Source organism: Arctopsyche grandis, chromosome 1 (assembly GCF_051622035.1).
Source record: "Arctopsyche grandis isolate Sample6627 chromosome 1, ASM5162203v2, whole genome shotgun sequence".
In the NCBI taxonomy this organism is placed as follows: Eukaryota; Metazoa; Arthropoda; class Insecta; order Trichoptera; family Hydropsychidae; genus Arctopsyche; species Arctopsyche grandis.
Genome location: NC_135355.1, coordinates 9,830,992 through 9,856,663, shown reverse-complemented (window position 1 = coordinate 9,856,663; position 25,672 = coordinate 9,830,992). Strand labels below are relative to the sequence as shown.

Sequence of the window (25,672 nt, the reverse complement as noted above, 5' to 3'; positions counted from 1 at the left end):
AAAACTACCTAATTACAAATTAATTAATTGATGGCGCTAAATGCTCGTGAGACTATTTTCCTAGAGGAAACATTGGTAGCAAACAGTATATATACAGTTTTTTCTTGTTATATTCGTACATTTCGTGACGTACATGTCGAATCGAAACGACTATTATACATATGCCAAAATTCCAAAATAATGGTGCATCATCAGAAACTTCGATCACGTACATACATAGATTATAGTTACACATTTCATAAATTATAATTATTTAATTTTAAATTTTGGTATTAGTGTTTAATAATACGACTTAAATAAAATAAAAGCATTCATTGAGTTCAATTTTGACTTTCATTTTCTAACCTCAAATCTCTCAAATGATATTAATAGCTTTTATTTAATATTGACGAAGGGGATCATCCGGAGTTCAATTGAAATAATGGCTCGTCACGGCCTGTGGGATACACTCAAGGTCCTGTGAATTTACCATTGATTATTTCCGACCTCTCCTGAAACTATTGTTCTATTATGTTAGTTCTATTATGTTATACATAGAGCAAAAATTTTAATTCTCAAACGTTGATAAGCAACAATTATGACCGTTTCTCGTGGGATTGTCTTATGAATATTTCATTATAAAAATAAAACCTCATACATACAGGAGTTTGGGATAATAAATAGCCAGGAAAGGTAAAATAAAAAGCAGATACAGCATTTAGACTAGAATATATTAGATCTTTCTCAAGAACAAAATAAATTAAAAATAATAATAATACAGTCTTTAAAATCAAACCATCAAATTAAATAGGCACAGATAATCTATGATGCAAAAGGTAATAATTAGTTACAGATACATATATGTTTGATACCTTTAAAATTTCAAGTGTGCATTTATTACAAATTAAACTGATAATTTGACTAAACATAAATTTATTGTGCATGAATTAAAAAAAAAGAATAGACGTTTTTAGATTGCACAAATCTAAAATTTTATATACAAAAACAAAATCTCATTTGGCGAGATCTCACAGCAAACTTCAACTTTGTTAAAATCAAATTTAACACAAAGAAGTACATATCATACATACATACATACATACATACCAGTAGCGTGCCGTCATTGGAACAGGGGGGAACAGGCTGTTCATTTAAATTTTGTCGTAAAAATTAAAAAAAATAAATATGAATATAAATAAGTATTTAATAGAATGATACATATACAATTGGCGATAGATACGATTGACGTTGTTCGGGGGTGTTAGCGAAGCTCGGAAACCGGTGTATACGTCTGTGTTCGCATGTATTGTGAGAAGATGTGTTCGCTGATTTTGCTTCCCCACCGGCTCGTCATAATGTACAGGCGCTACATCGAATGGTGCGTACACACCAAGCCAACGAAGGCAAACATAGTTGGGACCAGTGGCGTACAAAATATCATGGCCCGCACATCCCAAGCCGGGCTCCCGGGATAGTCCCCCCCCCCAAAGTTTCAAAATTGAAATTAAAAATCATTTCATTAATATGTTTTAACAATGCACGTTAAGGAGTAATAATAATTGGATAACCTGATAAGTGATAATATATTTTCACACGTTTCAAGGTCATGATGTAAAAATAATAGCTAAGGTATCACCGACAAGTTATGTACTACTTGAGCATATGTAACTACGAAGTGCGAAGACGAAAGACACTTGTCAATTTCGTATCAAACTAAAATATATATATATATATATATATATATATATATATATATATATATATATATATATATATACACATATATATATTCAGGGCCGACGAGAGATGGGGGGAGCCAGGGTAAAGTTCCAGAGCCCGGACTACTTGAGGGCCCCGCGTCGGAAATCTGACCTGTTATATCATACTTTCTTATTCAATTATTTTTAAAAAATAGCAACCAACATATAGGTATTTTTCTAATAGTTGTGATTGATTTTTTGCATATTAAAATTATCTTTTTAAGTTTGTCATAGGGCCCATAATTTTTCCCGGGGCCCGAAATTCCTCTCGGATCTGTATGCCCTGTATATACCTATATAATATTATCATTCTTGTTCCCTTGATTCAAAAGTCCCGACACGCCACTGATACATACGTATATCAGGAAATTTATTAGTTTTTTTAATAAAAAAAATCACTAATTACACATTTTCACATTAAAATAGGAGTAAATTGTTAATATATAAACCTTTACCTACACTAATTTAACAAAATAATAAGCGTCAATTTATATTGTATGCATACGAGTATGCACACATGTATCAAATATAATAATCATTTTATTTTAATTTTCTTTGTCACTGCATGATGATGACTCTGACATTTTGCGATGCATCCAATACTCTGCAAAAAAAGAAAAACATAATTATAAAATAGAAAAAAAAATTATTAAATCTACATAGCACATATGTACATATATGTATATTTCTCATCCTGCATATACTGATAGACAGTAATGACCATTGTTTTATTAAAACCGCACGATACATAGATATGTATGCAGATAGACATTCATAGGATACAAAATATACATTCTGATTGAAAAACATCGTAACAGATACAAACCACAAACACCGAAACATCTACATATGTATGTACATATTTCGGTCATATGGTACGTTCCGTGTCGTATCGTAGCTAGATTATCCATCTGATAAACCATTGTACGTATGCACTATTCAAATGAGCACATGGCATTTTGTTATGGGGGCTTCGACGCGTGCCACCATCCCCCACCTCATCCCCTATAGAATTAATTAGAAAGGTGGACATGGACGCGTGCCAAAGTGTCACGCAATTAGCCGCTCGAGCATATGTCCCGTCTGATGATGCCCAATTGGAATACCTCGTGGTTATAATGGCGCAACGATGACTATCAAATTCATCAAATTCAATTCAAAATTTTCGTTCAAGCAAATAGACGCTTCCAGCAATTGTCATATTTTGAGTTCCGTCTACTGTTAGTACTAAAAGTAAGTTGGCTCGCGGAATTGAACCATTACTTCATCTTAACTCATCTGTAATTAAAATTTAAATATGAAAGTTAAGCAACTTAGTTTAATTGTACATCATAGATCGATGATGTATATATTTGACAAATCAACCGCGTGTTTAGTCTAGAATGCAAACGTATGGATATTCATAAACAGTGAGGTTTATTATAAATTTGTGAAATATTATACAAAGGTCGCTGTATTTAATACTTTATACTTTCAAAACCGGTGTAATTCGCTCGTTTATCCGGTTAATTAATAATAATAAAATATATACACTATTCACTATAAGATGTTCACAAAATTCGAGACTTATGTACACAGGTACATTATTTTTTCTGAAAAAGAAACTGAATTGTGAGAAACATAATTGACATCGATAGTCAATGTATTTTACAAGCGAACGTGTGCTTTCCGTCGCAAAGAGCCCGGACACACTGGGCGACTTGCGGGCAACTTTGTTGCGCGTGCAGCTCAAATGTATGCAGTTGTATGGAGCATGCCACACCAAGCAAATAATCGGCAAATAACCTGACTTTTGAGATCAGGGCTTCAAATCGTTATTTTTTTTCGTTCTGGTCCAATTGAAAAATTTATATCGGTTCGGTTCCGGTTTTCTTTTCGGAAAAAGTAGGGGTTTTTCCGGATTTCGGTTCAGCTCCAAGTGGCTAATTTTTAAAATGTTTTTATTTGTATAAAAAAATATTTTATACCATAATCTAGGGCGTTTTATGGTACTTGTATGATAGCTCGTTGCCACGCTCCGAAGCCAATGGTTATGTTTCACCATATGCGTAGCCGGATTTACCTACATATTATATGTAACCTATTTACTAAAAAAAAGCTTAAGCTTAGGGTCTCAATATCCAGGGGCCTCCAAACGAGATATATCATCATTTTTATATAACGTAAATAAACATTCAAAAATAAATAAATTTTGAACCCTAAAAATATAAACGTAACTGCAACTTCTTTAATTATCGGTAAGTAAAATTAGCTATTTTTTAATTTTAATCAATAATAAAAATATTATTAATATTGAAAAAAACAAACACTTTCATTTTCGAATTGACTGATTAAACATAATTGGGATTTACGTGGGAATGGTTTGAAAATATACATTGATTGATGATTCATTGATTTGGTGGTTCAAAATCCACTTAATTGGAAACCCTTGTTTAAGTATAGAACTACCAGTGTATTTTTTTTCGAAAATAAAAATACCAGAGCTGCTGCTTGGCAAATATTTAATTATTTTATCCTTGTAACTATTGTATTTGCATTGAAAACAACATTAGAATTGACGATGTTTTCGTTTATTACGATAATTTCACAGAACAACAGAGACGTTGCTGTAAGTCGGCGGGTAAACTATTCAACGAAATAAGTACTATTCTATTCAATAATACAATATATCTATTATTGTTATGTGGTATATCTAATACGAGGATTTTAAAGACATATTTTTTACCGTCAATACCTTACGAAGAGTGTAGTTCAACGTCAATATTACTGCAATAGAAAAGCAACTCTAAAATTAAATACTTTCATTCCGTAACTTACCAGCGATTACATAGATATGATAGTAGATTTTATGTATACTGCAATTAAATTTAATGGGATCCAAAGAATCCATAAGGATCTGAAACGAAGTGGACGCACCTGGCCCATCCCCAAAATGAATTCCCCCTACGATTACGGGGGAAGATATCTATGAATAATTTATATTGCATTAGTTGTTACGGTCAAGTTGTGGTATAATTAGCATATTTAGGTGACGCATACTCCGTTGCAGTATCGATTTAATTTAAAAGTCCATTATTATATTCCATTCTATCCGCATACACATATATCACATTTTCGATGTATCTAGCGAACAGCTCCAAATTGACCGTGAAATGGTAGACATTTGTAAGTACATGCACCTTTCCAAATTGTTTTTTTTTTAGGTTGATTGGGGGGGAAGCTTTTGGATGACACAAAACACAGTTGACAAGTGCTGTCATTATGGTAATAGGATGCGGGACAGTTGCATTATGATTCGATTACATTCGCGTGCTCCCCATTATTTTGAAAATTACAAATGCCAACTGATCGAAAAATCTTCCAAATCAAATATGAATGTACGTCCAAAGATAAATATGTACATAAAAAAGTACTGTTTTTAATTTAAGTGAATGAATTGTTTATGAAATCATTAGCAATGTTGTGTGAGATTTGTACATATTTAGTCCCAATGGGTGAGCGCACGTTTATTGGATAATGGAAGAATCAACATTGTTTAATTACTACAAATTCGCATTAATCACCATAATAATTTGACGGATTAAATTAATAACGATCACGTTGACTAAAAATAGGACATGTATGATTTAATTGACTAACAGTTTAGCATTTTTTTTATCCAAAAATCGTGACCGACTAAACTAAAAAACAAAAGATTTTTTTATGAAATATTATTCTAATACTAATTACATAGTCTTAAATCTATAAAGATATTCAAATAGTATGGATTCCGCACTAAAAGTTGATAAACATCAATTACAAAGAATAAAATAAATTTGCAGTTTAATAAAATTCAGATTAAAGAAAATTATATTTCAGTTACTAAAATTTATCACAAAATTGAAAGAATTATTATTAATAAAAAGATTTTTGTAAATATAAAACTATCGAAAAAATCATCCACAGCTGTAAAGTACGTATTAGGAATTAAGGAAACAATTTCAGTTCAAAATAATCATATTAGAAAAGTATCAATAAACTGTTGGTAATCGTGTAGAAATTTAGAAATAGTGAAAAGAGACATCTATGTAAATATTGAAAAAAGTATAGATGGCGTTCATATTACAAAAATACGAGCATATTTAAAATAAAAAGATGTCATGGCGAGATTTTTTAAATTTTAAAAGAAAATGTCAAAATAAATTTTATAACGGTTGCAAAATATGTATAGTGAAAAGTAAAAAAAGCTTGTAAATTTTGTTAAATACAACAGATGTCGCAATCCGTTAACTTACTGAATTAGAAATGATGAATATACAAAATATAATATGTATCGTACATAATATATTTCGATATGTTCACATTGAAAAATAATTATATATTTATGTTAAAATTTTAACAAAATATTTTTTTTTCAAAAAAAAATATTTAATTGATTTTAAATATTATAAATAATAAATATTTAAAAAAAAATAGCAAAAATGCAATGCAAACAAATATCTAATTTTAGTCTGTGGCAGTTTCGCCAACGAAAATAAATAATTAACGTATCAACTACTTATCCAAAATTCGTAGATTTATTAATATTTTATATTTTACCAACATACATTTCACAAAATAATTTAATTGTGCCCGAACGGTTCAGAGTAATATGATGTGTTGAGGTATAATGACCTTTTGTACGCGATGAAGTCACCAGTGAAGTTGATGCGATTTTGGATGACTACACACGCAGGTGCTAAAGGGTTAGAACGTGGACTGGAATAATAAAAATTATTCCTAATGAATCAATTAAGAACAAACCATTATTTAATGTGGTCAAATAATAGTGATTGAAAAAAACAAATTAAACTTATATGAAAGAACTAAAATGATGATGATTATTTTTTGTTCAAATAGAATCGTATACAAATATAAATTGAATTAATGCAAGTAATATTCGTAGACGTATAATCACCCAGCTTTGGAAAATAACGAAAACTGAAAATCATGCAACATATGTACATATGTATATGTAGTATTTATTTTTCAATGCACGATTACTCCGAATATATTTTCGATACAATAAATCATCGGTTAAGCGTAACTAATCAATAACGATATAATAACATGCATACATATGTACATATGTATATATAATTACATTAAACCAATACATGGTAAATAATAGAAACGCCTTCAGGAAGAAATGTATACCGAGTAGAGTTAAATACTTCGAAGTATACCGAGTAGAGTTAATTTTTCCAAATATTGATATCGTCATCACTGTCATCTCCAATGAACAATGGGGGTGGGCATCGAGCACATCACTCACCCTACGTCCTACAGTTCACTTAAATTAACTAATTCTAGTACAATATGCGACCATTATATGTAATTCACCATATACCCAGAAAGAATAAGAAAAATCAAAGATTTAAAAAAAAAAATGACGAATAGTTTCATCCAATGTATCTTTTTATATTTGAGTACAATTGAGTTTTTTTGTAGAAGACTGATTATATGTAATTTCATGTTGAATCTGGGCCATTTGAGGCGTACACGCTATAAATCATAGACAATACTTTGTTTGTGTCTTTTTTTAGTAAAATTACCGAGGTAGATGAGATACAACAGCAAAATCATCGTTTGAAAATGATATTCGAAATAAAAACGAAGGTCACCAGGGGCGTACGACTGTTCATTTTTAAGGGGAAAAGACATTGTTTGATGTGTGGCATCATCGTCCCCCTTTAAATGTTACGTTAACAAAATTAAAAAAAAAACTTTCTTATACGAATCTGTTTAGAAGCGAGATAGTTTCATTATACAGGTGGTGGAAAAAAAGTTTGAGTGGTTCTTATCGGCAAAGTCCATGAAGCAGATAAGAAACGCGAGTTAAACTGAAGTTTCAAAGCGTTTAGCAAATTCCATTCGAATGTCTGTTTTTCCCTAGCTACTTAGTAGGCTGTTTTATATTTATCTTTTTAAAATGTTTCTGATGAAGTGCAAGGTTATCGTATCCCATAATATATCACAAGTCGAGATAATGGCTGTGGGAAACACAAAAATGGTTTTTCAAAGGGGTTGCTGACTGAAACGAGGCAATATAAAGTGTCGGTTGGTTACATGAAATAAGGTCATAAGCAAGTCTGCGATCATGCTTGCGTGAAAACCCAGCGTACCATAAAGCCATATTCCCACTGAAACCAAAACTATGTGTGCTACAATATTACACTGAGAAGCAAAAACGCGTCGAAAGAAAATTAATATTGAAAACAATTAAAAATTGTAACTGGAAGTTCCCCCAAAACGAAACGACATAAAAATATAAATAATATTGGACTATTTGGTCTTTTTTTTTTACTTTATCTATACTATATCAGGATCTACCTCGTTCCACCAACTTGTAATATCTCAAGACTCGTTTTCCCAACTTTTTAGTTATATTTCGTCGTCGAGATTGTACATATATATGCTACAGTCGAAGTGTATTTTTAGTTGTAATATATTCCAACTGGCGCTTTGGATCATTCATGTTCGAATTCAATTAAACTAGTAAATTATATCTCTACAAGGGCAACTGCACTTTCAACAATGTGCACCAGTTGTAATATAATAGTTGAGTTTTGACAGCTCTGATGTTTTTTTAATTCAATAATGCATTAATATTTTCTGGGTATTATGAATCAAGGTAATGTATTACGTACTAGGGTAATTCTAATAAAAATGTGTTCAAAACAAAAATGTGACTTTCCAACTCAATTTACTAGTCAAGTGACGTTTTCACGAAAAACCAACTGTATTTTTAGTTGTAATATATTTTGATCAGTCGGATTGTTAGTCGCCATTTCAATCAACTTACGTGAGTTAGACGGAATATATCCCAAATGTATTACAACTGAAAATACACTTCAACTACAACGGTAGTTGGTACCAGGTTAGAAGGAATATATTCCAACCAGTCAAAATATATTACAGCTGGAACTGTAACATATATACATAGCACATACATGTACGAAAATGTTTTTAAATATTTTAAAGGGGTATTAATGGCATACAAATCTAATAATTATCACAATATATCTCGTATATTAAATATATTACATAAATGTATGCAAAAAGATAAAGTAAAAACATTTGTGAATGTATACAATAAACAAACTCCTGTTTAAAGCAGGCGAAAATGTGAGAAATCGAGTCCCGAGATATTGCAAGTTGGTAAAACGGAGCGCACGGGCTATATCATCATCATCATTTGCAACCATTCGCCATTCACCGCTGGATGAAGGCCTCTCAGTTTATATCAGTATGTAAAATATTTCACTTCGCGAGATTTGTGTATTTTTCGGTTACTTAATTATATTTAAAGTGCAATTCTGCTATCAAAATATTATTCATATAGTATTATATAATTACTTATATTTATTATTAAAAAAAATATACTTATTATTAAAATCTTGTGTATTTTAAAGAAAAAAATCTTCTCCATTGTACGTAGTCATGGACGTAATCGCATTGAAAATTCTGTCACAAATACAAAGCAACACATTGAAATTATCGCTCAAGTTTCAAATAAAAAAAATGTTAAAAAACTGTGAGAACTAAAAGTTAAAAAATTGTTCTACGTTTTTTTTGTGACTAACGAAAATAGAGTAAATATTTGGATACAGCTAATTAAGTTTTTCGTCTTTATAAACTAAAGTTCGTCGAGTTCGAAATCGGAAATGTCTCGGTTGGAAATTGTGTGGTTATTCAACATAAGGCTAGACTAATTATACGTTCTTCAGTCTTCACAGTCTTGAACGCACGTATATTTCGAAAAACAAAGATGCATGCATTATATCAGAGGAACAGGAAGCTGGGAAACGTGCTTCGGACTTTAGTTTCCGAAAGGAATCGACGGTGAATGCTAAATCAATGATTTGTCGGGGTAAACGTTCTATGTTGGGTTTTTTTTCGACACTAGCAAGTCGTTGATCCCCAAGAAAGCAATGAAACGAGAAAATACAGAAACATACATATATATGTATAATCTTCATTATCTTCTTGAACACGAACACAACAACTGTGAATTTGATATTTCGTTAAGAACGTACAATAAAATAAATGTAACTGCACAATTTCATCTGACTTTTTAATCAATCGATTACAACGATTAGATGGACGGAGCATTTGGAATTAAGCAGTCTTCAGTGTTTCTTAATTTATCAAACGTTATTTGTAAATTATTTATATTTAAGTCAAATAATAGACATCTCCGGTAGTAAAGAAGAAGATATAAAGAGACGTATTAAATTAGGATGCAGTACATTTGGACGAATAAATGCGGTTTTTAAATAAAAAATGCCACTTTGCCTGAAGAAAAAGATGACGTATGGATGTGAAACTTGGACATTGAATGCCAAGATGCTACACAAAATCCAATGCACTCAAAGACGTATGGAACGTTGGATGCTTGGTATAACGAGGAAAGACAGGAAACGGAATACGTGGGTAAGAAGTATGACAAGGGTGGTGGATATAGTGGATAGAATGAATATATTGAAATGGCAATGGGCGGGCCACGTGGCTAGAAGAATGGACGAAAGGTGGGCAAAAGAGGTGCAAGAATGGTACCCGATAGAATGGGTAGAAGGAAGACCGCAGGGAAGATAGGTAGACGAAATTAGGAAAATGTGTGGCGTAAGATAGGTAAGAGTTGCGAAAAACAAAGTCGAGTGGAAGCGTGTTACAGATGTCTTCATCCAGCACTAGATGTTGAATGGCTGTGGATGATATATATATATATATATATATATATATATATATATATATATATATATATATATATATATATATATATATATATATATATATATACATACATATGTATGTATACAGATCTGAAACACAGCTTTAATTTATCTATGTCTTTTTCCCATATTTTGGTAAAATTAAGGAGAGGTCTAATATTTGACAAATCCGTTACGCCAAATGCATATACCTTTTAATAGTTTCCAACTGCTGCTGTTCAGCAGAAGTAATATTGAAAAACACATACATATGTACACTAAGTTAGTAAACATGTGGAATGTAATGGATGTATCTAATATATAAAACACTAACTCGATTTCTGTTTGCATCAACGGGCATTGCATTATCAGACGTTGCTCGGGTGCGATTAATAGAATTGACGAAGTACACGCGAAAGCATTTCGTTTTCGGCAGATTAAAGTACGTATGCCCCCCCCCTCTAACCCCACTACGAATCACCCCCGTAACCCCCCGCATCTAAGAAAGAGACTTTGTATGTCTGTTTGTTTGTTTGGGTCGTAAATTCCGTAACGTTCAATTTAATAAAAAAACAAATGGATATTCAAATAAATTTAAATAAAATAAAAGTATTCAAATAAATTTAATAAAATGTCTACTATTAGATTGGCCATGTTTAAGCCGTTTATATATCAAATACCGAGCGAAGCCGGGTAAAGTAGTAAAGTAGTAAAAAGCTTGCAAAAAAAAAAACAGACAAATGTGTAGTGAAATAGTGATTGGAAGTGTGTACTTATAACTCTTGTAAGAAAAACATGGATGCACGCCTAATCTACCGAATTGGAAGCCAATGGTTTCCAATTTGAAAAAATCTAATATTTATATGGCAAACATAACTTCACGGATTTTAACTTTAGCGAATGTGTAATTGTAATACGCGCTGTTTTTTTTTTTTTTTTGCAACCGTTGCTAAAATACGAGCTCATCGAAATAGGAAACACATTGCTGGTTGTACATATTCAAGTATTGTAATTTTGAAAGAGTTGAACCACTCTATTGTCCGGCGTGTTTTTCAGTTAAGATTTGAAAATACGAAAAGGTGCGTTTCGTCTGTTACGCATTATATCCATATATCCATATGTCGGTTTGTCTGTGTGATGTTGGCGCAGACGCGGCGACATGTGGATTTTTGTATTTTTGGTTAAGTGGGTGAGCCAGGTGGCAGCAAGCAGCTGATGGCCTCCCTCTTCTGCTCGTCCCAAAAGCCCTAGAAGGGATTGGGCCAGCATCTGCCGGGAGGCTGTGGCTGCACCTTGTGCACACCCCCACACGCATCATCCTCTCGCCCAGGTATATACCCAAATGAAAAACTCACCAGCATACCAAAATGTGCAAACTGGTTTTCTAAGCGCAAAAGCTTCTAAATTTAATGAATAATTAAAAAAAATTTAAGTAAAATTATGTTTTTGAGAAAAAATGGGTTATTTTTTCTTATAAATTGAGCCCTTTCAATTGAAAGATTGGACTGTGGGTTCATAACACCTGGTCGCACGAGTGAAAAGTTCCCGCCAAAATGCGAGGTGGGTAGATGCACTTGTATGCACAGGTCGACGATTTCAATAGACGCATTCAAGAAAAGGAAGGTGAACACGGAAGACAGGTAGAAAGAAGGTTGCATCGAACAAAAGGACAAAAAAAAATACCGAGATCTCGCGGCACACTAGCATATACATAATTCCCATGCGAGAATGTCTCTAAAATTGGAAAAATACACCAATTACATTTTAGAACAAAAAAATAGAATATATACCACCTTAAAAGAGATAATATACATATTTACATATTTAAAAAAAATCTTTCAGCGAATCACGCATTGTTTCCTTAGAAGGTGAGTCATTAGCGAAGAATCCATAAACCACAACGAGACTACGTGACTCGTTCAAACTCGGACCAATTTCCTTTCATCGACAAATTTGAAATGAATTAGCATAAGACATCAAAATACGTATCACACAAAGTTCTGGACACGGCATCTCTGCATTTATAATGGCGTGTGATAGCTCTGGCATGGCAGTAGAAATATCGCACGAAAGTCACGCGTTCCCAGAACTGGTGAATATTCCGATTTTCTAATCCGCAACAGTTCACGGATCGTCACATTTTCATTGACAAGCAAACGACTCAAATTAATCTCCAACTATAGATCTTGTCGGCATTTTTTTTCTTTTAAAGAAACAAAAAAGTTAGCAGTAGCCGAGACCGTGTGAACTTGATACTCTGTGACACGACACGTATGGGTTAAATTTTTTTTTTTGTTAAAAATTTGCCGAGAAATCCAAATAACTTGAGCGTCAAATTACCGTATCTAGAGTCAAAAATTTATATTCCATATTAACATTTGAATTATTGAATCGTGTTTGCGCAAGATAGGTGCACTCTCATCTACCACATACAGACAGCGACGATGGTACGATGACCTCTGATGTGTTCCGTTATCACAGCTCACGCTGACGCTGTTGCACAAAAAAAGGAGCTTGCAGTGTTAAAATTTGACTACCCAACTCTCGAATGCACCGAACTTTTCACTGAACTTTGACAGATGTCAAAGTTCAGTGAAAAAGTAGTTTATGAAAAGTGGAGATCCAGAACCGCTTTATACACGTACTCCAATGACTCGAGGTGCATCTGATTATGTATGTGGGTAGACAAGGTACATATATGTATACTATCTAAGTTCAATGCTCTTAGGTTATAACTTATAAGCAATGGCATTATAATACAATTCGAAATAAAACGTTTTTGCGGAGCATAATACTTTTACAACAACCTTGTAGTTAGCAATGTGAGTAGCAATTTTAATGAGCGAACGAAGTCAAAGTTCAAAGTTAAAGAATCATACTAAATCTGGAGAGTCAAAAGGATCATACATAAATGCATGTATTCTTGCATATATGAACATATTTATGTATGTGCTCTTTCTACACACATAAGCTATTTTCTTATAGATTAAAATGAGCAAATCACTTACCAAATAACCAGAACCGTACCAAGGCATTGGCAACGGGAAATTTGTCAAGAGCGCAAAAGTCTAAAGGACGCTCGGAGCGTGAAGCAAAACTTTCTTACGAATAAAAATACAGTATGAACAATACATTTATCAAAAGTTTACGCAATTACGCAAATCTTGCGCACATCCAATTAGATTTTGGCGTAAAAATGATCGATGGTTTTGAAAATTGTTAAATAAATCGAAACTTTCAAACCAATGTCATTCAAAACAATTTAGAATCTAAAGTACATGATCACATGCATATATTGACGACATTCGTTATGAATAAAATTTGGTAATTCCGCATTTGACAACTGCATTCGACAGATTTCTATGTATTTTTACATACCTCCTTTACGTTTTTGACCGGGGAAGGCTTAATTTCATTGTCAATATAAGAATTAGATGAAAAAACCATGTGAACTGTATAAGAGGTATGTAAAAAGGAATTATATTGTCGGTGAGATACCCAGAAATAGACAAAAGTAAGTTACTAAATGAACTGAAATAAAAAAATATTGGAAAATAAAGATCCGAGCACTATTTATCATAATGATATTCTGAGAGAGTGGGATGTACAAGAATCTCATTCAAGTATGTATTCTAAAAGCTATGTATACGCATATTTCTGACAACGCCAGCGTCAATAGCCATGGCCGAAAGAATTTTCAGCAAATTAAGAATAATCAAAATAATATTTGAGCTCTGTGAGAAGTCAATATCACTATTATTTCTGACATTATGGTTTTGGCATTTAGCTATTAAAAAACATAAAGGGGCGCTTATTTGATTATGATGAAATAAGCTGGCTTGTATGGACCAGATACTAAGCTAGGTTATGTCCGTCATAGATTATATGTATGTATGTACATTGGAAATGAGCAGAAGCTGATAATATATATGAATGTATCCATTATCAATTATCAATATAAATGTAAGTCTTGGCAAAAGTATAATGCATACGTACATATGTATGTATTAGTAGCGTGCGGTGAAAATCTCAGCAGGATATAAGGGGACTCGGTATGACGTCACCTAGTCCCCTTTTATTCTGTTCGCGCACACGTAAGGCTGTGCGACAAAAACATGTAGAATATTACGGCACGCCATTGATACGTATGTACGTACATCAGCAATGTTTTTCTCAATTTGTATTCAGGTTAGCCATATATGTTTTAATCTAATCGGAAACAATGGTTCACTAATGGAAAAATAATTATACCAACATACTCAATTCGCAACATTCAAAATCGCCTGCAGCTAATATATCTATAATTGACATCGTATTTTTTTATTTATTTTCTTAAATTAAATCTCGTCAAAATCCAAGGCAACTACATACATACACATATGTGTGTAAGTCCAATGTTTTTTAAATGGTCCTGAAGTATTTTAATTAAATTAGACATCAACGTGCAGGATCAAAGCTCAATCTCGATTCCGAAAAAAATATCGTTAAAATGATATGTCGCATAAAAAGTCCAATTAAAATCTAAGAACGAAACGGGACAAAAAGTCTGCACAGGTTGGGTGCATTAAACTCACCAGTCATCTGCGCTTGTCTGCCTTTCTTCGCGTACGTCTTCTCCTTCATCATCTTCAGCGTTTTTTTAGGACTAGAACAATCGGGACATCTGTTCTCCTTGTCGTTCTTTTTACATTTGCTGTGTGTGTGGTCGCAGAAACCTGGCGATTTCTTCCTGTCCTGCGACGAGGCGTCCACGTTCTCTTTGTTTTCTGAAGCTTTGGATATTTTCTTTGGCACCTTGACGGGCTTGACAAGTTCGTGGGAGAGTATGTCAAAGCCCCATCTATCTATGAACCTCTTCCTGTCCACATCGAACTGCTGGGTCAACATTACATCGGCACTGCCCAATTCTGGCTTTCCAAAGAGGCACAATCTATGTCGAGACATGTCCATGTTTTCCACCGGTCTCAAGATGGACAGCTGGTGACTAGCAACGTCAGACATTTGCGTTTCGACAGTCATGGCTAATTAGATATCAAACGAATTGTAGAATGGATTCAATCTTCTGTAAGTTGTCATTCAGGTAAATTGGCTTCCAAGTGACTAAGAGAGATCTGTAACAATAAAGCATTTCATTAATTGGGAACACAAACCCGTTACAAAATTACAATTTAAGTCATTGAAAACACTACTTATAAGACTACCTTGCGTATTTTTTGAACGACAAAAAGTTAATAATCGACCCTGTTTGGTCCAGAGACCCAGAGGCGAGACAGTGGATTTATGACCTATTCGGTAGCATCTTAAAATGTTTATTTTCACTTTTTAAAGTCGCCGGGTTAACTGGTTTTTTCTTTGCAGACTCTCGCGCAATTCGGTAGCGCGTATCAGCGATAATTTTACGGATTACAAGATGCCAAAAAATAAAGACAATAAGAGATGAAATAAAATCGATTCCTTTTAATGCCTATAATTAGTTTCGCGCCCAGTTCGATCGTCAATTAAAATTTACAAACTGTATGCACGTTCAGCGTGGAAAAAATGTTGGATGCGACTGGCCCAGAGCACGCGACATATGGCGAACGAAGGATATTGTACTGATTTCAACATCTTCTTAAAATCAGATTTGTAAGATTAAAAGTAAAAAAAAAGAGAAGTGCATTGGACTCGGGCATGACCAAACGATTCGATCTGCTTCACGTAAATTTTAATTAAAGCCACCAATTAATACAATCTTTATGCCATCTCATGAGAACGCATTGCCCACGTTGAAAGATAATTTCCGGAGCTGGGGAAGTAAAAACAAAAATTATAGAACGACCAGACAGCCCTATCTCATTCAAAGGTCAAATATGGATTGTAGACTCGCAACTAGACCAAACATGTACATACATGATACATGCATACAAACATATGGTGCATAAAGAAAATGTAACATTTGCATAGTAAAAGTGCAATGTTCTGCTTCTTTATTAAAGAAAAGATGGCTTGTTAACAATGTCTCAAACTTCGTATTGTATGTTGTCAAAACCACCGTTTTATTCCTAGTTATATTTTCAGTTATTGCGGGTTCCTATAGCTAAAGCTGTCACAATTAATTGAATCCGCTTGTAAAACCATCTGACCTGGATGTCGTATGATAATCAAAGATCGGCGTTCGATGGATGCTTTTCGCACAAAAAACTTTAAATTAAATTAACTTAACAGTCCCACTTATCCAATTAATGTTCTCAGAAGTATCGAGCCGGTTTACAGGGAGTCAATTAATGTTAGAGTGCATTAAATGTGCATAAGCATCACGGGTGAATAATTTACTCGCAATAGCGTCAAACGCATGACGATAAGAGCTCTGCTCGACACGGTATGTAATTTTTCGTTTAAGAACCTGTAGGATATGTTTATTGTACATATTAATTTCTATATTTTATTCTTATATTTTCCAGAATCGGGGCCCTTCAAGTAGTACGAGTCCGGGTATTCACCCCCCCTTCTTATCGTCAGCCCTGTGTACGATCGACAATCTGCTTATAGAAAGAAAACTCAATTAACACATGTATATTAATTAGCCCAAAAGAATTAGCTGCGCGCTTAGTTGACTAATTTAGGTTAGCTTCCGCTATTGAAATATATTGACATCCTTTCAAAAATATCAAATAGATGGGAGATATTAATTATTGTATTGGGAAATTAAGAACTTTACATTTTTCTTGAAATTATTATAATTTATAAAATTAAAACTATTTTTTAAACCAGAAGGGAACGATATATTTTAATTATTAGTACCAAATCAATGGATATCTAATGTTAGCGTTAATTTTTTTTTTATGAGCATGAATAATGTATGTATGTATGTATGTATGTATGCAGTGGCGGACTGGGACTGAAATTAGTGCATGCCAGGAGTCAAAGGGGGCCCCCCAGGGTAAAAAAAATTTGTCCCCCCCCCCCCCCATATAACAAAATTTTCTTCTTTCCATCACGCTAAAAATCAAGGGTAAAAAAAATAAAATTTTCAAAAATGGGAATAAACAAATTTAAGTACAAGAAAAATGGCAAAAGCAAAATAGATCCATAAATTACATTGTATATTTTTTTTTAACCCTTGTCCTAGGTAAATAGAATGCATCATAAAATAATGCGGCATAAAAGCGGCTTTTACTTTCAGTAGAAAACAATCAGGGACGTCATTTCAGCTTTTTCTTGGGGGGCGCAAGCAAAGATCGGTCAAATTGAATTTTTTTTCAAAAAATCTTTTTTATATCGGAATAAAAATAGAAAATATTCTTTGCATACTCCTTATTGAGTAATAAAATATGAAAAAATAAGCTTATTTTTGATAAAATAATTATAAAAAAATATTATGTAAAAAGTGAAAAAAGCGCCGCAGGCGAAAATTTTTTTCTAAAAATCTTCACATGGTCAACAAAAATCGACCATCAAACTGAGTCACTAAAAAACTATCAATTAACTTAATTTCTACCGACTGTCTTTTCACTTTATCTATGTACATACATGCATACATATGTACTTAATAACAATAGATAAAGTTTTGTGATCATGCGAAAATCGGGATTTTGGGGAGGGGGCTCTATCCTATATTTCTATATACATGGATGTGTCTAGATTACGAATAGATTTTATATTCGGAAACTGTTTAAAATTGTGTATTTAAATCTTACTATATCGTCGAAGTACTTAAATAATAATAAGTAATCAAATGTTATTTTGAAAGTAAGTAAATTTAAATCGCTGTTTGATGATGAATCGTCCTATCAAAATTGTTTTAAGCAGTTCAGTTCATATTATTCACGGAAATTTGTTTATTCCCATTTTTATTTCAGTAGGTAGTTGTTACATAGGTATTGGTATATATGTACATAATATTGAGGTTAAAAATGGGCCCAGCAAAAGGGCCCACGCAAATGTTGAAACTTACATTTCGAGCCTAATAAAAAAAGTTAACCGATCCTTGGGCTATTAAAGCAGGTATTAGTTGTTTATGTATATCGTAAGAAATTTGTTTTGTTGAAATACCCAAACTTTAGGTCCCAAAGTGCAATATCCTATAAATTTTTACACACGTGAAATAGTTAAAAAGTTATTTCATTTTACTGAGGGCCCATATTTTCTAACAGATAGTGGGGCCCACATGCCATCGGGCATGTTCGCTTGTATGGCCAGTCCGCCACTGTATGTATGTATGCAGGGCCGCCGAGAGAAATCCCGGGCCCTGGGAAAAAATAATTCCTTGTCCTATGACAAACTAAAAATAATACCTTATAGATATATTTTAAGTATGTGAAAATATATCAGAACATTAAAAAAATACCTATGAGCCGTTATAATTGAAAGTGGCATAAATCCAAGCATTAAATATAATGTTTTGCGTTTAATTATATTTAAAAAGTACTGGTGGTCTGTAATACGTTTATTCTGCTGTCCCGAAATTCGGGAGAAATTGAATTAAAGAAATGATAGCAATTTGTGAATTAAGTCAAACAGAAATAGTGTTTTTGGAACCGAAAATTGGACTTCCGCCACTTTCAAATATAACGGCTCATATTTTGGTTGTTATTTTTTAAAATAAATGAATAAGAAAGTATTATATAACAACACGATTTCACTTGGACACAAAGAATGCGCGGATCGAAAAATAATACAAATTTAGCATTAAATAAATACATGTATTTTTATGTAGAATAATATTAAATATGAATATTCGTCAACCGGATGTTCTGACTCGGGGCCCTTCGACTAGTCCGGGCCCTGGAACTTTTCCCCGGTTCCCCCCCCCTCCCTGGCTCTGTCGGCCCTGTATGTATGGGAAATATAATTCTGGGCCCTAAGACAAACTAAAGAAATCTTATAGATATATTTTTAATCTGTGAAAAATCTATCAGAACTATTAGAAAAATACCTATAAGTTGGTTGATATTTTTTAAAATAAGAGAATAGGAAAGAATTATATAATTGGTCGATTTCACGTAGACAGACATAAATAATGGGTGGATTGAAAAACAATAAACATTAAAGCATTAAATAAATTCACGTATTTTCATATAGAATAATATATATAATAAATATTAATATTGATCAGTCGGAAGTCCCGATACGGGGCCCCTCAATTAGTCCAGGCCCTAGAACTTTACCCCGGCTCCCCCCCCCCCCTCTCGTCAGCCCTGTGAATTTGCCAAAGACATGTTTAGGTTGATAGTGGAAGAAGAGAACTTTGTTTGTTATATTTCCGCTAGCCTTATTTAATTTATATTATTTAAATATTAGATTATTTATATAATGTGTATAAATGAATTATTTATTTAATATGTAATTGCTGATTGGCTCATTAGCAACTTTCTCCGCCCCAAAAGCATACTGCCCTGGTCAAAATCTATATATCTATCCTGGTATAAAATAAGTAATATAATGCAATGTATGTATGTATTAGTAGTGGATAAGGTATCATTGTGACTACTAATGTTGTTAACTAGTGGTTAACGGCAAATTATTATGGTTTCTTTGTTACTATTATATTACAATTCCCAATCATAGGATTTGTTTAAATATAATAATTTTAAAATGCTGCTGTATGATTTTGTGGCGTTCTTGTTCTTGGTTAAAAAAAAAAACAATTTAGTTTATCGAAGTGAAAGTGAATGTTGTGCAATTATTAAAATAGCATCAAGGTAAATTGTAGGTACATACATACTTTTATTCCCGGATTAGAAGGCGTGATTTAATGGATGAGATGAAGGGGTGTTAATGGTGGTGGGAGGAGGGGTTATGACCGGTCAGCGCGTGGGTTAGTATATCGCGTTTGTATAATATATGACGTATGCAAACGATTATATGTTTACGCATTTTCTTGACGATTTTTTAAAAATAAATTAAAATAAAATGAAAATGTATTAGCGATAGAGAGAGGGAGAAGTGACGTGTTTGCTAACCTGCGTGTGGCGGGAGACGAATGTCGAATGTCGAGCGGACTCGAGTTGGCACGAAGAGGGACGAAACGAGCCGAGCGACGAGCGACGAGCGACGAACGACGAACGACGAGCGACGAGTGGCGGCCGAACGGACAGAGCGCAGACGAGCGGTCGCGACGAGCGAACGATTTCGACTGGTACTTGGGTACTCGTACTGGATGTTCCAAGTGGGAGAGTGGAGACATGGATACATGGAGACGCAAAGTACGTATGTACATGTGTTCCCGCTCTCCCACTCGCTCTATAACACCTTCAACGTCGCGTCGCTCATACTAATCCAATTTTTCTGATGCGGATGATGAAAAGTATAATGTTTATAAAAATAAAAAAAGTTCATATATTTACACTATGGGCCTTAGTGTAACTATGTGGACTTCAACCAAGGCTTAGATAGGGTTGGCAAGTGTCATGGACAAAAAACGACAACATTTAACAAAAAATGTTAATTTGTATTACAATTTTCTTTATAATTGTGCCGGTTATTATTAAAGTGAAATAAGTCATTCAAGGTACCAAAAATACCATGATTTTACAAGGTAATCGTAAAATTCCACCAGTACAGGAAAGATTATATCTATAAGGCTGAGAATCGTAATATATAAATATATTTTTATGTAGTATGAAAATAATTTTTAAAATAAATGTACGTAAAAGTTCAATTATCTCAAACGAAATATTACATGACTTATTCCACTTTCATAATAACCGGAACATACATATGTAGTTAGGAACATGAAAAGTGGGCTTAAAAATTAATTGTTGAATTTAATCATCTTCATTCTCACTCTCGATTTCATCATCTCATCATTGGTAATTTATCTACACTGCTAATTTGGTGCAAAAGTTTCTTATTTTCATTTATTTATTTATAAAATTGTAAATGTTGTAAATGCATTGTTAAAGGTTTGCCGAACCTTTTTTACAAAGGATTTACAACAATTGAACAATAAACGGCACGCTTCCGGTCCTACCTCTAACACTCAGTATTGCCAGGTTGCCTCGCCTCTTCACTCACGTCATATCTTGTGAGATAAAATATAGTACAGACTGCGTGAAACAAAAATACTGTGTTAAAATCGTTTGCGAAATAAGAAGAGGTTAGGTTAGGTTAGGTTAGGTTAGGTTAAAATCGTTTGCGAAATAAGAAGAGGTTAGTAAAAAAAGGGTTAACGGACTACTGGTCATATGTGAACCAGTCACAGGACACCCGGTCGCTCTATATCGGTCACACGTGATCACCCGTCATACTAAAACTGGTCACACCCTTAAACTGGTTACGAGAAAACTGGTCACACCCTAAAATCGGTCACGAGAAAACTGATTGACTAATAAGGGAATTTACTCAATATTGTTGTTTACGCTTTTCTTTTGTTTTTAAGTGCAACAACAGAGTCACAAAACACAACGCGTTTCTGTAAAATTCATTTTGAAACTGACAAAGTTCCGGCTGATGATATTATATTTCGAATAAATACGTATATAGGGTGTTGCATATATATTGAGCTGATTTAAATCGTTTATTACTTTAAATCGGTAATGCTTTTTTCTTTCAATATTTCAAAATAATAAAATTTGTACATTTGGCGTAACGGATTTGATTCGGGCCTCTTCTCAGTTTGACGTAAACATGGGAAAAACGCAAAAACCGCCTTGTAATTAAACACTGCGTCTCAGATCTGCATACATTGTTATTGCATCATAGTTAGTACAATATATGTATGTATGTACATATGTATGTACAGAGTACAAATGAAATAAATGTGATTTAAACACGAAATTGAATTAGAACAATTCTTAAAGAAAATAATTCATCTACAACCTTTTTTTTTGGTCCATATTGGAGTTTAATTGTACAATTTGGGCAACTTGCAAAAAATTGCACATTAACTAATTGAAAAAAATCTGTCGGTTTCTCTACTTTAAAATGTACGGATACTTCACTTGGTTATATCCAAGCAAATTTATATGGGAATGACAGGTTTAACTAGTCTGAAATCTCGTCGTCGTATATTAATATTACGATACGCGATCCTTGTAAATATCTTGTGGAATTATTAAGAATCAATCGATTCTCCAAGAATTTCGTTTTTATGTATCTAAAAATTATTTTTGAGTACGTAAATACGTTTTATTTTTGTTTATTGAAGCGAAGTTGAGCATTTGACAATAAACATACATAGCTATAGATTTATTTAACCATATAACTGATTATACGGATCTCGACATCTTCATATGTCTTATCGTCTCTTTATTAGCTCCTTACCGCAAATTGTTTTTCCAGAATGTTATTTTTACATACCTCTTATTGTTTATTTAATATGTTTCTTGTTTTTTTTTTCTTTTCAGTATTTACCATTATGTTTTATTGTTATATTTTTTTGATACTGATATGATTTGATAACATCTTGTATTGACATTAATATCTTATGTTACTTTCACATTCATTATTGCTGATATATTAAAATTCAGTTAATGTGTATTAAAAAAAATAAAAAAAATAACCTTGTAATGAATATGAAGTTCCGTGGTAACGCGCATGTGGAAATATTGTTGTACAAATAATCGTGATTAAATTTGTTTTCAATAAACTATTTCGAACCGGAAAAATTGTATTACTCTTTTTTAATTGAATCCAATTCTTGAATAAGTGAAGCTTAAAGGAGGTTTGTAAAAATTAATAAAAACCACATATTTCTTAACTCTATTTATAATTTCTACCAATGATTCTTTTTCTAAACATGAACATCCAATATCTCTAGCTCAAATACGTTTTTTTTTACTTTCAAATTATATCCATGACGATGGGCAGGATTTCATTTTTATTGCAAAAATGTTGTCAAAACCAAAAAAACTAGATCACGAAAACGTGATCAGTGATCGATTCTGATCGAAAAACTCGAAAAAGTCTAAATCTCGAGTTCAGATTTTTGCGTGATCACAAAACTTCATCTACTGTTACTACGTACATAGATAAAGTAAAAAAAGATTTGTTATTGTATTAATTTAAAAACTTATTTTACGTTATTTTTAATATCGATAAAATCAAATGAAGTTCTAAGTATTCGTGGAAGAACTGTAGCAATGTATGTAGGTGTCAATCATCGCTGTTTTTCGTTTAGGTATAGATACCGCTTTTTATGTCACTTATCCATTTTATAATTATTTTAATTAGTTAAAATACTTTCAGTTCTAGGAACCAAAAAATGATAAAAGTCAACACCGTGAAGGTTATTATCGGAATCAATTTTAATCAAAAAATCAGATAACTTATGGACTTGTAAATTAAACTTCTAATACATACATACTCTTTTTATATCGTTTTCTTAAAACCACCATATATAATTTGGCGAGATATATAATAATTCAAATACCGTAAGTTTTTCAATCGTATCGTTAACGCTTTTGTTTTCAATTCCCTAATTAAAATTATTCGAATTAATTTTCAACTGTTTTCATCACCACAGTGAACTAAGAGTCTATAAAAATTAGACAACTGCTTCCACGAGACGCGGAATTTTAAATGTTTAATTGAAATTGATACATTATATTTATTATTCGTCAACGGAAGTCATCAAGGCTACAAGAAAAATATATTTTCGTGACATTTGCCGAATGGGTATACAATTACGAACATTACAGTCGTGGTTCCACGGTTATTATGTAGCGACGTTATAGTCACGATCTCGCATAAACGAACCAAAAAAGACCACTCTTGTATTGCGAAAAATTATGAATAAGTCACACGAGACTGAGATAGATGAAAACGCAACGTCGATTCGACGCAGACTTGATCTTCTCCCTCCAAAACTGAGATATATAATACAATACCTGCCGAGCATTCTATAAATACGGCGAGGAGTGAACGTGTTAATTTTTGGCGGGATTCTATTATTGAATGAAATTTTCGGGCGACCATTTTGGACGCACACCTGCTCATGTTTATTTACACGCACAAAAGTGATTGTCTATATACAGCTGTACATAAAGTGTTTTTTTATAATCAAATTCATTATTTTTTGTATGATTCCAATAAGCTATTTAAAATATAGAAACGTTTTCAGTATAAAATGATGATTCAATTTATCACATATAGATTTTTGAACATCATAACCTGAAATATAATTAAATTTTGTATCATTTTACTTCAGCTAAGGTGCAGCGAGTGTACGAATATGGAACCTGCGTTTCGGGAGACGTTATAGATTAAGATTCAACAAAAGCTTTGCACCTGGCGTCTCTTCAAAAGGTTTGCTAACCATTCGCCAATTTTACTAGCGTTATACTATGTACATATAGATATATTTATATATTGTTGCGTACCAGTGTTGAGCCAAGGTCGAATTTTGGCGCCAAAACCTTTATACGAGCTCTTTCTTGTCCCTATTGACATTATGTACATTTATATGGAGACCCCTTGATTTTTTTCCCATTTCGTATCCCATTGAGTGCTAAAACTCGTTCGGCACGTGTCGTCGTGACTGTTATTGCATGTGTGTACATATGTGCATAATAACTTGGTCATTTTAAAATCCAAAATATTATAAAGCAAACAACCGAATATGCATTGTTTGATAGTAGGTATGTACGTTATTTTGAATATTGAACGGTATCCAAAGTAATTATACATATTTAGAGGAGCTAGTTTGTTGGGTTAACGAAATTAGAAAACTGTGTGGGTGATTGAATATAAAATTCCATGTGAATATTACAAATATTGTTTGCAATCAAGGTCGCAAATGAATGAAAATAATAGTGTATGTATGTAAATAGAATATACATACATATATCATCAGTGTGTTCCGTATTACGGATGTTTAAAACACACTTCAGGATGTTCATGATCTGTATTACAGATGCTAGATACGTCATACATAGATACATATATATTATATATTTATATGTATACAAATTATGTGCATGACGCAATTTAGTTATTCTTTTCGTCCTTTGCGTTTTCATTCATTTTAATATGACTGTAATTAAGAAATAATAAATTAAAAGATGGAATTAGCCATAAAATTCATCAGACTTCATAGAATTGAACACAAAAAAAAAACTATAAAATAATTTTAAGGCGATGTCCAATTTTGGTTATAGGATATTTTACAAAGTTTTTTGTTCTTAAAAAATACAAGTTCGATACTCGATATCGAAAAAGGCAATGTGTGGGGGTGGGTTGTTGTTGAAGAAAATACAAGTCAATATACTTAGTATATGCTAG

At 32.8% G+C, this 25,672-nt stretch overlaps 1 protein-coding gene across 1 annotated transcript; it reads right to left on the bottom strand.

Annotated features, from left to right (window-relative positions):
- Positions 1–1,961: 1,961 nt before the first annotated feature.
- Positions 1,962–20,587, bottom strand: LOC143918570 (uncharacterized). The gene is made up of 3 exons (XM_077440513.1): positions 20,413–20,587; positions 15,046–15,582; positions 1,962–2,343 (listed from the first exon to the last, which is right to left on the bottom strand). The coding sequence occupies exons 2-3, from the start codon at positions 15,488–15,490 to the stop codon at positions 2,285–2,287; spliced, it is 504 nt and encodes a 167-aa protein (XP_077296639.1). The 5' UTR covers positions 15,491–15,582; positions 20,413–20,587; the 3' UTR covers positions 1,962–2,284.
- Between the last annotated feature and the right edge of the window lie 5,085 nt (positions 20,588–25,672).